Consider the following 15,557-nt stretch of genomic DNA (forward strand, 5'->3'; position numbering starts at 1 on the left):
TGCAAGAGACATGAGACGTGGGTTTGATCCCTGGGTTGGTAAGATCCCCTGGAGGAGGAAATGGCAACCCACTCCAGTATTCTTGCCTGGAGAATCCCATGGACAGAGAAGCTTTGTGGGCTACAGTCCATGGGGTCACAAAGAGTTGGACACAACTGAAGCAGCTTAGCAAAATATTAATATAAAGTGGTACACAGTGAATAGACAGTCTTGCAGATACAAATACTCATATGTAGTTGTAGTTTCCCCCCCTTTTATACTGACACATTGTATATACACTGTTCTGTTCCCCTTGAAGACAGTCCCTCCATGGCTTGAGTCTCCCAATAGAGAAACAAAAGAGGTTTTTACAACAGTGTACTGATTCATTTTATAGAAGGTGTGGCTTGAACTGATGGGAAAAGAGATTTATTGTCTTTATTGTCAGTAAATATAAATATATTGGAATTTATTGTCTAAATAATAATACAGTTTCCAACAGGGGTTTGTGATGTTTGTGATGTGTGATGATTTAAATGAACCTGGATATGCTAGATTCTGTTCTGTCTCTTAGAAATTGACATTTTAAAAAACAAACAAAATTCTCAATCCAAAACAAACTTTGGATTACCAATTACAAAAACTGTCATTTGTGTCATTTGTGTTAGGCCTGGAATCATTTTCAGAACACATATCCATCTATCACTCCCTCCTTTCCTTCTTTTTTTTTTTAACATCTCACCCTAACACTCCCCTGTGCCCCAAACGTTTTGCATCTTTAGTTACCATCAGTTTTTGCCTATAAAGCGCTTTTTTTCCCAGCCTAGAATTGATTTTTGGAGGATTGGAGGGATTTTTTTTTTCTTTCTTTTTTTTTTTTTTTAGTTAAGTCTCTTGCCATCTCCAGATGCTATAGCAGTTCATTTTCCTGGTGTTTCATGAGCAGACTGTCTTGTCTTGCCACCATTTTACCATGTGAACTGATGAAGTTTTTCAGGTTCTACTGTCCACTGGGAACTTGGTTCTCTAAAGTAAACTGGTGCTGCAGTGGGGCTCATTTGTTTGAAGTTCATTAAGAATATGAGGACAATTGGACAATTTGGACTTGACCTTTATGATAATCTAACTGTGACTGTTGAAACCATGCAGCACTTACACAAGTTTTTAAAAGACCCAAGTTGGTGTAAATGGGCTTTGTTTTTTAATGCCTTTTGAATTCCTTTCATTTTTTTCTTCTGAAGACTGAAATGTTAGACCTTTGTCTTTAGTCTTTGCCTTCATTTGTTCCAAATCAGGTAGCAAGAGGTTCTGGGGTTCTTGATTGACATAAGCACTAAGTTTACAGAGAATAATGACCAACTTCAGGATAGCAACAGGCAGTAAGACTAAATTAACACTCTGTTTTCTGAAATCCATTTCAGCAACTGTACCAGATCCTGACAGACTTTGATATCCGGTTTTATATGTATGAACTACTTAAAGTAAGTAACAGTCATAAACGGTGACTTTTTTCAGTATTATTCATTAAAGGAGTTTTTTGAGAGGACATAACAGAACTCAAGAAGAATATATCTTGACACCCAGAGAATTTAATGGGTTTGAGGTGGGGGTGGGTGGGTAACTTATTGAGGCCTTCATTGTGAAATCTTTACATAGAAACTTTCCAGTGGACCTGAGAAAAATGGCCAGGTTAGGGCTACTGGGGACATTATACCAGAGGTTAGAATCTCATTCTTCATAACTCTTGTTGGTTCTTGGTTTTTAATTGTTTTGTTTTTGCTGTTTAATTAATGCTTGTTAGTTTTCATTACTTATCAAGTCGCCCCAAACTTAGTGACTTTTAGAAAACAGTTTATTATTTGCCATAATTCACTGGATTGGATGGGTGGGTCTTTTGATCTGGGGCAAGACGGTCCAGACTGGGATGGCAGCTGGCATGGCTTGAGGTCTCATCCTCCAGAAGGTTGCTCTGGGCTACTTCCCATGGTGGTCTCATCAAGTCCCAACAACAAGAGAGGGCAAACCTTGATACATGTAAGCCCTTTTCAAGCCTCAACTTTTGTTAGGTTTGCTAATGCCCTATTGGCCAAAGTAAGGCACGTGGCCAGACCTGGATTCAAAGGGTGAAGTAGTGGATGCCACTTTTTCATGGGCAGAGCGTTAAGTTACATCATGTAAGGACATGCATATAAAGATGGTGGACATTTTACAGCCATCCTGTTCTTGCCATTTCTCATAGTCCCTTTCTTATATGGGACAACTTATCCTGTAACCTATGTGTTTAGCCCTGGCTGATTAACCTGGACATGTAAGGAGAGGCAATGAGTAGATTTTCTAGGAGACTTACTAATCCCAGGACTGAAATTTTCAGGTGTTACTGATTGACAAAGGAATGATATTTTTTAGTTTGTCTAGGTAAAAACTTAAGTAAAGAATTCTAAAAAGGTTTGTAAAATGGAGTAGGCTAATGTTTTTTTAGGGTCAGGGGTCACTAAGAATCTAATGAAAACTATGAGCCACCCCCAGGCATGTAAAATAACATGATATAAAGTTTTAGGATGGAATGCATGGATCTCAATTTAAGAACCTCTGGAAGAATGTAGAGGTGTCCTTAGATTAGTTCACAGCATCCCAATAACAGTAATAATACACGTGTTTGCAGGCTGGTCATTTCAGTGGCTCCCAGTGCGTGATGTCCTCTCTGCCTTCTGGAGGCAGCAGCTACGTGGTGGGGGTCATACTTTCTGCCTATGAGGCAGAGAATCCCAGATGAAATTTGAAAAACATCTTTCATGCCTAATGGTCAGAAACTATCAGGTTTTTAAATTCCCCCAAGGAATTTAAGAGCAGTCAGTACCTCCACAGGGAAGCCAAATAGTGAACTTGGTGAAAGAATTCATCCCCTTACTGTATTTGTTCAGCTGTTGCTTTCTTCAGGTAATTTTTCACACCTTAGGTATTGTGGTCCTAATTTATTTATTCCTTTGGGCAAAGACTGGGCAAAATTACAGAATCAGCACTTGCTAAGTTTTCTCAAAGACGGAGAAAATAGGGATAGGGAAGAAGTGTAGAAAATGTTGAAGGAGCTGAGGTCGAGGGCTACAGAGTGATTGCTTGGTGACTCACTCAGGCTTCCTGTCAGAGCGCCTGGTTCAGGTTTAGGGAGTGTGTCCTCAGGAGCCCTGGTTCCCTACAGCACTGCCCCAGAGCCAATGTGGAATCTTGCTGCCACTGTTGATATAAAACAAGACAGAAAATTGAAGTATTCAATTTAATTGGTACTTAAATTGAAGTCCTATATAGGACAGTGCAGTTACAGAAGATTTCTCTCCTTGCATAGATTATATTCTCACCTTTTCCACCATAGTTTGGTTTCACCTGTTCTTGACCTTCATATGAAGAGCATCATATACTGTATACTCTATTGTGTCTGGGAAAAGCAAAATTTGCATATTCCTGGAATGCTGCTTGTATGGATTGTATTCTGGCTTATATATTCCTAGTACAGTGCCCTTGCTGCTCCAATCCCAGTGGTCCTCAAGGACAATACTAATATTAGAAGACATGTTAATCTAGAAAATTCATGGGACACTTACTTGAAAGACTAGCCGTGTTGCAGATAAGATTGGGATGTCATTCTTCATGTGGATCCTTCATGTGTTGTTTGAACTCTTATGAGAAGTGACTCCAGTGTGGTTCCTCAGTCTGGTTTTAAACACATCAAATTAAGCCAACATATGATTTCTAAATCCAGGTGGCTGGTCTGTTGCTACCAGCGCCAAGTAGGAGAGGAGTGCCTGAATAAGTGTCACTATATCATCCCCCTTTTAAAGAGACTTTTATAAGAGCCCTTGGTGTCCTCCCCACAGCCCCCTCTCCACCAGCGGCTAGCGTAGTGTGCCCAGAGAGCAAGGGTGCCTTCTGAGGAATGTGTTTTCTCTTTTACTACAGACAGTAAGACTACCTTTCGGGAGACTGTGTTCAAATCAAGCTGTCACAATGAGAATGTACTTGCATTGGGGGCACGGGTGGTTGGGGGTTTGCTTACTTTTCTCTGTGCTTTCTTATCTAATAGGCTCTGGATTACTGCCACAGCAAGGGAATCATGCACAGGGATGTGAAACCTCACAATGTCATGATAGATCACCAGCAGAAAAAGGTACCATTACAGCCAGACAGCAACAAGCCTTTCATTGGAAGGCTCAGGGCCGACCCGAACTCTGGCCAGGACCTAGGTGGTTTCTAAAGACCCGTGCTGTTTCCTCTGGCAGACTTACGATGCTGTTATTTCTCCAGTCTCCACTGTTGGTTTCTACTTCACATAAGCGTAGCACACAAGGAAAGTAGACAGCTGACCCTGACTGTCGTCGCTTGTTTACTATGGTCATGGTTTTCCTAGAGGGCCTCAGAAAGAAACTACAGCTGGTGGTTTTTACTTCCTTTCTTAATGACCCTCAGACCAATCTGTCTGACCTTAAAAGTACACATGGGTCCCTCCTGTTTTTGAAACTCAGTTCTGATTGTCCCTGACTGGTGAGTAAATGAATCAACTAGTGTTAGATTAGTGAAGAGCTAGAGCAGTTCTTCACTCCTGGAGTGGGGCACACGTCCCCAACCCTTTCTGTTACGACTAGAGCTTGTAATGGAAACTGTGAGGAATGAGGAATGTGTTAACACATGCAGCTGGTTATGGGGGCAGAAGACAAGCTTAAGCTTTATTGATCTAGAGAGATGATAAGCCAGGATAATTTAAATGTTAAGGAAAAACAACTAAGATTCCAACCAAGTGCTCCACTCTAGAAATGACCTCTTAGCAGTTCCCAGAAAGTACATGTGCCTTTTTAGCCAGTGCACTTGATAACATTTTTTATGTGGCCAAAGATTATCTAATGGGATGTGGCCTTGTTGTAAGACAGAGGCATCTGGAGACACTCCTTTCACATGTTTTATTTCTGTCGTATTTATAGCTGCGACTGATAGACTGGGGTCTGGCGGAATTCTATCATCCCGCCCAGGAGTACAATGTCCGAGTGGCCTCCAGGTACTTCAAGGGACCAGAGCTCCTTGTGGACTATCAGGTAAAGTTGTTAATGAGGCACCGCTGAGTTCTTTTTACTTCTGCTTAGGGCTTTTCCTGGTTTTTTCTTTTTCCTGGTTTTTATTTATAGTCAGTTTGGTTACATTAAAAATCCAGTCTATGTTCTACCCCAAAATGATAAAATGATAATGATGGATTTGTCTCAGCTATTTTTTTTTTGGCTTTGAATTTTAAATTATCTACAGAGGTCAACTGAAGATTAGAAACTCAGATCAGAAAAATGACGTTTGTAACCCCCTTCACTGACAGGTTGTCTTTATTTCCACAGATGTATGATTATAGCTTGGATATGTGGAGTTTGGGCTGTATGTTAGCGAGCATGATCTTTCGAAAGGAGCCCTTCTTTCATGGACAGGATAACTATGACCAGGTAAGCAAACACCATCTGACTCCCATCCATTTGGGGGCAGATGCCAAGAAAATAGCATCTTGATAGGAATGCTGTTATTGAGTCCCTAAATACCACTCAGTGTAAGCTTTTCTCCAGGGTAAAGAATTTCACAGAATCTTGTCTATGGTCCCAAAGATAGAGACAGACAGTGCTGTGTTATGCCCAACTTCCAAGTTGAGTCTATGAAAAAGCTAAGTACCTCCTTGTACAAGATTCTAGTCGTTCGGTTTTGTTTTTTGTTTGTTTTTAGGCTGTGCTGGGTCGTCATTGCTGCACGTGGCCTTTCTCTGGTTGCAGAGAGCGGAGGCTACTCTGTCAGTTTGGTGCGCGGGCTTCTCATTGTGATGGCTTCTCTGGTTGCAGAGCACAGCTCTAGGGCATGTGGGCTTCCGTGGTTGCAGTTCCCAGGCTCTAGAGCACAGGCTCAGTAGTTGTGGCTCATGGGCTTAGTTGCTGCATGGCATGTGGGATATTCAGGGACCAGGGGTCGAACTCATATTCCTTGCACTGGCAGGCAGGTTCTCAACCACTGGACCACCAGGGAAACCCATAGGTATTAGGTTTTATGTCCCCATAATCATCAGTTTCTAAAAGATGATTGTCGTAAGTTGTGTTATCCTTTTAAAGGCATTTTGAAAATGTGCGTTCATGTGAACTTCATATCCGTGAGTCTGCTGCCTGTCTGCCCTGGGCTCAGATGTGTATCTGTTCCCCGGAAGTGCAGTGCTGTGGAAGCCTTCCAATGCCTGGGTCCAGCATCCCCGCGGGCTCGCCGTGAGTTCTGTGCTCAGTGACTTGGTCAGTTTGTTCTGTGTTTCAGCTCGTTCGCATTGCCAAGGTTCTGGGTACAGATGAGCTGTATGGGTATCTGAAGAAGTATCACATAGACCTAGATCCGCACTTCAACGATATTCTGGGACAGTAAGTAAGAGAGAGAGAAAGAGGCTCTGAGTTTATCCCATTTCAGAAGTGAAAAGGTTAGCCTAAATAGCTTTCTGAAGCTCTTTCCCCTTTCTAATTATGTCAGAATTGAGATATTCTTTTTTTCCCCCATATATATTTTAACTTGAGCTATTTTAGCATTGTTTACATTTGTCTTCTAATCATTTTACTTCTCTAAGAGATAACCTGTTAATAGAAAATGGAAGACAAAAATCATGCCACAGGACAGAACTTTCTGGAATAGCGTATGCTTATTTTAATGCAAAATCTTAGAACGCTGTGATTCTTCTTTGAATAAGAGAGTTATAGTTTCTTCTTATTCTGTGTAATGGATTTTCTGTAAGAGCAAATTTTAAAGCCTATTTTCAGATACAGTACAATGGTGTTGAGAAATAAATGTTGTGTTGACAATTTTCAGAGAGTAATTTTATGGAACCTCCATGTTTCTGCGGCCAGCTCTCTAAATATAACTGCTAAACAATAAAGATTACTCACATGCCTCACCCAGAATTGACTCAAAGCCTGAGGCATAAAACATTATCTAGAAAGGTTCCACAAATTTTGCACCAAATGTAGACGTTTTAACTAATTATGTGTCCTTCTCGGAGCACTGTTTTGTTTGAGGGCGCTGGTGGGTAGGGGTGTGGCAAGTGGTACCAGTAACAGTGGGTTTGACCAGCTTGTGATCAGTGCAGTGCTCTAAGACTTTGCTGGCTTTAGCCCTAATAAGGATTGTTGTGGAATTTAATCTCCAAACACTAATGCTTTACTTTTCTTCTCAGACATTCACGGAAACGCTGGGAAAATTTCATCCATAGTGAGAACAGACACCTCGTCAGCCCTGAGGCCCTAGATCTTCTGGACAAGCTTCTGCGATACGACCATCAACAGAGACTGACCGCCAAAGAGGCCATGGAGCACCCGTACTTCTGTGAGTCTCTGGGGGAATGCTTCCACCTTCTGTCTTTGAGGCCAGACAAGAGATTCTGGAGATTTGGGTGGATTGTCCTTGGGATTTGGCCCCATTAGTTCTAGACTCTTGAAATAACTCTGCAGATCTGTTTCTTGATGCTCCAGGTATTTGCTTGTTCATTGCTGTAGTTCCCCTGAGTCAGGTCTGTTGGACCATTGCCTGTGACCCCCACGTTGATAGATCACAAGTATCTAAAGTTTAGTTTTCAAATACATAAGTTTGTGTGAAACCTAATCAAAGATTTTTTCCCCTCCAAAAAAAACAAGTGATTTGTTGAAAATAATAAGGTGATCATAGCGTATTTTTAAAGAAGGACATTAGTTAAATAAATACAAGGAATTTGAGGAAAGGATAGCAAGTGTGAAAAGACCTCCCTCAGATCCTATCTGTATTACTGACTTCTTAGGTCTCACTTTGAAGTATGTGTGTATATTCAGTTTATGTGACTGCTTATTTATCTGCAGACATGTGGTTCTCCCTCTGATAAAGTATGTCCCAGACTTTCATTAGAGACAGTGTGAGGTCATTTAGTCCAGTCACAGAGAAGACTTGAGCATGAGGGAGGTTAAATGACCTTAGTTTTCTCTCTGAAGCAAGATTAGACCTTTCAACCTGTCTCTTGCTTGACCAGTATGCTATCTTTCCTTGATATCTTTCCTCCTCCTTTTTTCCCCCTCTGGAGATGAAGTAAATCTTGCCCAAAGAATTCATGCTCTTTGGTTGTGAGCCTGCTTGCCCATGAACTGTAGTCGAAAGCAGATTTTAAAAAATCTTACCCTTCATTCTTCAAGTGCTACTGGATGTCATCTCTCCAGGTTCCATCACAGAAAGCTACTTTTACCCTCTGAGTTTGACTGGATTAAGAACACTGATGTTTATATTATACAAATCATGATTTGTCTGCTTTTCCAAATACATGGTATACTTCCAAAAAATTTTTTTATTGCTTAAAATCCATAGATCTTCTAATGGTTCCTTTTATTCACCCTTTTCATCCTCTGAAGTGTTTATCACACATACTTTGAAGAGATTAGGAGTTGGATATGTCATTAGTATTCATGGAAAATAAGACATAAGAAAATTAGTAGAAATTTTGAACCGTGGACAGTGGGTGTTTCTGTGCCTCTCTTTCCCCTAAATCTCAGCAGTCGCACTTGTACTCTGCAGAGGTATGAGCTGACTATGAGAGCATTTCCCAGTCATTTCTCAGCATTTGTAATTTTTGTTGCCCTCTCGACCCTGGCTTCCTGTGTTTCTGTCTCACTGAGGAAGGTTGGGTCTGTCATGGTGTCTGCCCCCAACCCCTAACCCGGGCTGGCCCTACCTCTGCTGAGTGTCCTCCTGTTTTCTTGCAGACCCCGTGGTGAAGGAGCAGTCCCAGCCTTGTGCAGATAACGCTGTACTTTCCAGTGGTCTCACGGCGGCCCGATGAAGACTGGAAAGCGACGGGTAATGCGGCATTGATGCTTGCCAATAAAACCAACCAACCAAACACAAACCTTGAAGGAAAACTACAGTGTGATAAAAAGAAATTCTAGCCATTCCTTCTAAACGCAAAGAAGAGTAAAGACCTAAAAGTCTGTCAAAAAGAAACTCCCCAGCACTAGTCTACAGGGAGCTGCCATTGGGCAGCCTGACGATGCACATAGTTGAGAACCTGAGGGGGACTCTCCCTTTGGAATGCATGGGAGATGAGAGACTCGGAGTTGTTGTACATTTCCTTTATTTAACAGGAGACCACTGTTGAATTAACCTGTTGAAGTCAACAAGCTCTGAATATCTGACTTCCTATCTATTCCACTGCGGTCTGGGTTTCCTTTGGTGAGATTCAGGCTCAAGTTTTAGCAAAATGTCAGCAGTCTGAACTGACACACCAGCCTCATTTATGAAAAGGAGATACTAAAACAGTGACAGTATTTTTTTTTCTAAACTCTTTTACAGATTCATGTTTTATGTATTTTTTTCTTTTCTTTTTTTTTTTTTTTAACGACATGAGCTCTCTGGGAAATGTACCTCATCCCTGCCGTTTTCTTCTAAGTGTATTCATTTGGGAGCAAACTGCAGTCACTCTCACCAGAGTCCCATTTGATGTCAGCAGGCATCACTTTAAACCTTGTGATGCCTTGGACAGGTCCATCTGTTCCATCAAAAGTTGAATGCTACGTTGCATAACTTGGAGCTTACTGTAACCTTCGTTGATTTGCCTGACCTTAAAATCTTGTTGCTATTTTTTTCATGTAGCTTTTTTTCTTTTTCCAGTCTTTTAAGGAAAACTTCATTTCCCAGCACATCCCTGTATGTGCACCTATTTTAATGCACATTTCTGAAACAAAGACTTTTTGTTCACAACCATGACTAAAGCTGGAAAGTCAGTCTTCAGGGAGGGAGGATAAAAACATCCTGTTAGAATTTATTCAGGAAAGACAAATTGGGTGGCGGGGGAGGGAAAGTCCTCCTTTCCTACCCTTTACCCCTTTTTATCCCCATGAGAAACAATTTCCCTCTGTAATCAGGGTAATCTGCATTTTTGAGCTCTGATAGGTATACATGAATGTGTTGGCAAAGAAGAGTCTTTCTCACGTGCAGAGCCTGGCGTTATGTGGGCAGGGCCACCCATAACCCGTGACCAGAGAGAGTAACACACAAGGGACTTGGGGAAGGGAGTGGAGCTGCTGGGACAAGTGTCAAAGATGGGGATCCATTGTGCTGGCCTTCATGTTAAGCAGAGTAAGCTGTATTTTGTTTAAGAAGATTTAAAAAATGGGGGCTGATGTCGCTCTGGGGACCTGTCATCAACATGGTTTGCACGCAGCCCCCTGACCACAGCTGCAGAGCCATGCCACAGCTGTGGGGACCTCTCCCACTGGGCTAGAGCTCAAGGTGTCTACCACCACATCACACTTTAGGGTTTCTTTATTAACTATTTAATAATGCCATACATTTTTATAAGGTTAGATTGTTTGTTTGAAAGCATCTGTTTACATTCCATATTCCAATAAAATTGTATTGGTATTGGTAGCAGGTCCTATCTCTAAATGTAGATTCTATTTTTGTCATTTGGTCAGTGGGAACTTAAAATACAAATAAAACAAGGTCCCAAAGCCAGGAAATGCATTCTGTTAAGGTTCTCATACCAGTGCTTCCTACCTTCATTGCACGTCCTGTATATTAAAGTATACATTTGTTCTACCTGGAAATCAGAAACAAGACAGCACTTCTTGGCTGAACCTATATTGATATGGTAGGCAGCAAAACTCAAGTGTTTCAGACTGTCAGACACCTTCTGACATGCCCTTCTAGGCAACACCGAACTGTTGGTTATTATTTATTAGGGAGATGTGCCACTGTGTGTCTTTCCTGCCCTACCCATCTCCTCTTTTGTCACTCATTCCCTTCCCCCACCCTTCTTTTTTTCCTTCAAGTCACCTGTCTGGACCAGGCAGGGAGAGCCTGCTGGAGAGTCTTGATGAAGTAGCAACCCTGCTTCTCTCTTGAGTCCCCCAGAGGCAATAAAAGCATCTGGAGCAGGGTCAGGCAACTGACTTCTGCCTCTCTCTCCTCTGGTCATGATGTGGTATGTGCAAACAGAGCTCACCTGCCTGTCCTCGGGGTCTATGGCTGCAGCTTGGCAAAGGAGTAATTTTTCCATTTTATGCATACAGTTTACTTTTCGCCACCGCTACTTTTTACCTCTGTTCATGCCTTAGACATAAAGCATAACTGAGTTTAAAATGCACACTCCTTTCCAAGGCTGGTCTTGACACCCAACTTGTGGCTGGCTGACTATGACTGGTTCTTTCCCAAACTGAACTGAGTCTAGTCCAGACCTTTCCTCTTTTCCTAGCTCCAAAACCATTTTGTGTGCAGATGGACCTAGTTCCCCTGAGATTTTAGTCTTTTCCTGGATTAGGAAGCAGTCTTGGAAAATTCAAAAGACGGATGAGAGAGAGTGTGTGTGTGTGAGTCTAGTCTTATATCTAGACAAAGCTATGGTAGATTCACCCACCCAGTATCCTTTCCGGTTAGCATATTATTTCTTAAATTCATCTCAGTAATTTTCATTAGACATTTTGTTTGCTTCATTACCTTATAACAGGTTAAAAGTGCCTAAGATAAGGATTTACTGTTTCCTAAAGAAAAGCAAAAATAATGTGGGGAACAGGGTAGTGTTACACTGTCATCTCAGGTACTGCCTATGTTCAAGAACATAGACCTGGCGTGGCGAGAACAGAAGGTTCCTGTGCCAAATACAGATGGGTGTATCAGAGGTGGTTGGCCACAAGTGGGTCTGACTGCAAGGTTTTGCTTCAGCTGAGAAACCCCATGGTGAGAGCAGAACTGATGAAGTGCTGAGATTTTCATCAGGTTTGCTTGCAGTTCACTCTCCCCAGGACTGTATCAGTTGGCCCACACCTATCCTGTTCTAGCCAGTGGTGGGCGACTGGGCAGGAGAAGTATACAAGGAGTGTATAATGCAGACCACGCATTCCCAGTTCTTCTTAGGACTCAGAGGGGTGTCAGTGCCAGTTCCATGAGGCGTGCAAACATTGGTCCCTCTGCTGGGTCCCCTCCGGCATACCAGTGCTCGTGAGGCTCAAAGCATGTGTATTCCCTTGCAGAGAAGGAAGGTACTCTCCATCTGACTGATCAGAGTTTGTAATCCTTGGGGCAGGGAGAGAGGACAGGAGAGGGGATTGTTTAAAGAAGACAGGGAATCAGTTTAAATAAAAAACAAAAACAGTGCAAAGGTAGATCTTGAGAGGAAGGAACATGACTTTTGAGGCGTGAAAGCAAGGCGGGGCACAGATTCAAGTTCTGGAACACGCCCTGAGGCGGGCGCTCCCCACGGGCTGGTTGCAGCGGGACCGCACGGTGGTGCTCCCGAGGCAGGTGCTCAGTCCCAGAGAGAGCCCGCGGCCGTGGGCCTCAGCCCGCGCCTACTCAGGGAAATGACTTAGCTTCTCCCAGGTGCTGCTGTGACGAGGATGGAAGCAAAATCATTTTGGGACACAAACAGTTGGAAGAATTTTTATATATGCATTGAAATGGATCTGAGAGAGCCCCGTCGACAGTCTCCTTTAATGCCAGTTCAGATTAATGATTCATCTAGGAACCTGTGTTACTGCACAAGCATACACAGGAGAAAGCAACCTGCCCTCCTGCACATGAATAGGAGTGGACAGTAACTGCTCAGAGTCAAGGCCATTGAGATGTAAACCCAAAAGCAAACCAGGGTCCATATGAGCAGACAAGAAACCAACATTTGTCAGTGAGCTTAATAAATCTAAGACTGAGTGACATCTTGCCATTAAAAAGTAACCCCAGGGTGGGGGTGAGGGGAGGGTAGGTGGCGAGGAAACATCTGGCTCAAAACCAGTAATAAAATGCTTTGGAGCTATATGGATGTGTCAATGGAAATAACCCCAACCAGGTATTATAGAGGCTGGGGGAAGCGATGGAATGGGATTATACAGGTGATGCATACTTTCATGTAGAGACTCAACAATGTGCTGCAAATGTGATACTTAATCCTGAACTGCATGTATTGGGGATTGTTTTTTTTTTTTTTTTTAAGTTCACTGAATCAATAAATTAACAGTTTTTCACTTGCTGGCTTTTCTTGCTGTAAATGGTGACTAAGAGGTTGGAACAGAAATCTTGACACCCAGTGGAAAGCTTGAATAAACCTTCCAGAACCACGGAGCCGGCTGTCTCCTTCTGTTTGCAGAAAAGCAACACTGCCTGGGTTGTGATCCTTTACTAAAGAGTACTTTAGTACACGGTTGACTACCACTTTGTATCACTAGATGACTGATGTATAATTTCTATGCTGCTGCCGTTTAGAGGAAAGAAAAACGTCATGTGAAATCCTGTTTTCATAAATAAAAATGTTGACAATCACCAGCCTTGCCAAGTGGGACACAAGCCACTGCCATACGAGGACCTTAAACTTGTATTTCCTGTCTCTTGGGGGAGAGGAGGAATAAACCTGGAATTGAGAAGATGTGTGGGTGGGCGGTTGCAGTTAATCACCTAGGTGTGAAGACTCCTTTAGCAGAAGTGGTGGAACTAGGGTGGTACGGGGACAGTCCTATTTCTTGGTACTTGCTCCTGAATTCAGGTACAGCTCAGAACCTGCTGCTTGGGGTTGACTGTTTCCCTGTACAACTTTAACCTTTGTGGCAGTTTTCTGCATTTACGTAAGAAAACCTCTCCCCAGCCCCATTCCTTGCAACGTAGGCGGGCACGTGCTGTTGTGTGGCCAGTGGAGTCTTTTGTTAGTGCCCTTGTTCTCACTGCTCCCTTGGTGGAATTGGACACTTGAAAATCATTTGCTGAAGAGTCATTTCTTTCTTAGCCTTATACACCAGGCAGCCTTTCTCAAACACTAAGCAGGTGAATCCTTCCTGTATCCAAAGAAAGTGGGTCATGAGATGATTCTGTATGACAGCTTCCTAGGTGCACTGTCCCTTCCATTACTGCTGTGGTACCCTTCTGAGATGCTGCTTCTAGAATTCCACTGGCATCTCAACCGCCCACTCTGCTGTGCTGGACATGGCAAGAGGAACGAAGTTTTCAGGCCATTCCAGACGGCCACTTCCAGGGGAGAGTTAAAAATACTTGAGCTGCCGTTTTGCTCTTTATTCATCTGGGGCTTTTCCCTGTGTAAATAGTCATCTGATTCTTGGTCCAAAGACATCCTGAGTAAACCAGGTCAGATCTAATGAGGACTCTGGAGCTGGGCTATTGAACTTCTCGTTCGGGCTCGCCCAAGATGGTCAAGAGTGATGCTTTTAGATGAGCATCCTGGACCTGAGAGCAGTGGAGGGGCCAAGACTGCCTCTGTAAGTGGTGATGGGAAAGGGTACTATTTGAAACCTGAAACCAGTCAGTCCTTTCCTGGTTTTCCACGTAGTGCCATGTGCAAGTCATGCTTGTAGACTATTTCCAGCGCTCCCCAGAAGGGAGCCACTTGCCCGTGGAGGCCTCTCTTCACTCCCAGTCAGATTGATTAATGTCGTCTTTCCCCTCCTCCCGTCTCTCCCCAGGTCTGTTGCTGTTCCTCCCACTTTTCCATAAGCAGAACAAGAACCAAATCAAACGTCTTAACGTGTGTAGAGAGATCACGTTCCGTGAGCAGACACAAAACGGTGGCGGGTTTGGCGAGCACGAACTAGACCAACCGAAGGGCAGCCCACCACCGTATGTCAAACCTCACTTCCGAATGTAAAAGGTTCTCACACCTTTGGCTTCCTGTTGACTTCCTCCTGACCCAGAAAGCATGGGAAATGTGAAGGGTATGCGAAATGGTTGTTGGTTACTGTTGCTCCCCCGTGCCCCTGGTTCGTCCCGTGGCCACCTGTTTTTCCAGCAAACCACGTTAACCAGCCAACCACAGACTCCAGTGGGGGCACGGGGCGTATATGGCATGACGGGCAGTTACATATTATAATTTTAAAAGTATATATTATTGAATAAAAGGTTTTAAAAGAAACGTATGATGAGTTTTCAGTGTGGAAAGGGCCATTAAATGAGACCCCATGGCCACAGAGGAACAGAGTGAGAGAGAAGAGCATTTGAGCCAGGTTCTAGCCAGAGGAAGGAGGGCTGTTTCCAGGACAGAGATGAGAAATGGAAGAGGTATGTGAACCCGTCTTGGTGAATGGGGCACCGCAGGTGATCCCAGCAAGGCTTGGTGAGCCAGGAAAGCGGGCCTTGCCTTGAATGCATTCATCTCCCTGGACCGCTCCTTCCAAAGCAGGTGAGTCACCCAGCCATTCAGGTGGCAGGTAAACGGTATCTCTCATGAACTCAGGAAGCTGCCTTAATCCCTGCTTTGCTTTCCACTGTGCATGTTTCAGTATTCCATTCCATCCCCAAATCCTGTCCACCCTGGCCCCCTACTTGAGAAAAAGCATCTGACCTCAGAGGCTGGTTCAGTTTGTTGACCCAAGGTGGGGAAGGGGTCAAATCTTGGGTTCAGAGCATCCTGGGAGAAGCAGCAGCCCGTCAAAGGTGAAAGAAAATGGAACAGGAGCTCCAGACATGGAGAAAATGAAACCAAAATCAAATTTGATGTGTATCTTTCAATTTTTTTCTATGCATTTACTAACACTTTGAAATTATAATGGATTTTATCAGAAAGGTAGATTTTACATTCTTTTTCTGCAACT

At 43.2% G+C, this 15,557-nt stretch overlaps 1 protein-coding gene across 1 annotated transcript in view; it reads left to right on the forward strand.

The window, feature by feature from the left end:
* CSNK2A2 (casein kinase 2 alpha 2) overlaps window positions 1-14,878 on the forward strand; it is a 35,183-nt gene extending 20,305 nt beyond the window's left edge. The window contains exons 5-12 of the mRNA XM_043435715.1: window positions 1,401-1,460; window positions 4,055-4,138; window positions 4,947-5,057; window positions 5,346-5,447; window positions 6,289-6,389; window positions 7,193-7,341; window positions 8,739-8,832; window positions 14,433-14,878. Coding sequence (XP_043291650.1) covers window positions 1,401-1,460; window positions 4,055-4,138; window positions 4,947-5,057; window positions 5,346-5,447; window positions 6,289-6,389; window positions 7,193-7,341; window positions 8,739-8,815 — 684 coding nt within the window. The 3' untranslated portion in view covers window positions 8,816-8,832; window positions 14,433-14,878. The remainder of the gene's footprint in view (window positions 1-1,400; window positions 1,461-4,054; window positions 4,139-4,946; window positions 5,058-5,345; window positions 5,448-6,288; window positions 6,390-7,192; window positions 7,342-8,738; window positions 8,833-14,432) is intronic.
* Window positions 14,879-15,557: the final 679 nt, after the last annotated feature.

Source organism: Cervus canadensis, chromosome 18 (genome assembly GCF_019320065.1).
Source record: "Cervus canadensis isolate Bull #8, Minnesota chromosome 18, ASM1932006v1, whole genome shotgun sequence".
NCBI lineage: Eukaryota > Metazoa > Chordata > Mammalia > Artiodactyla > Cervidae > Cervus > Cervus canadensis.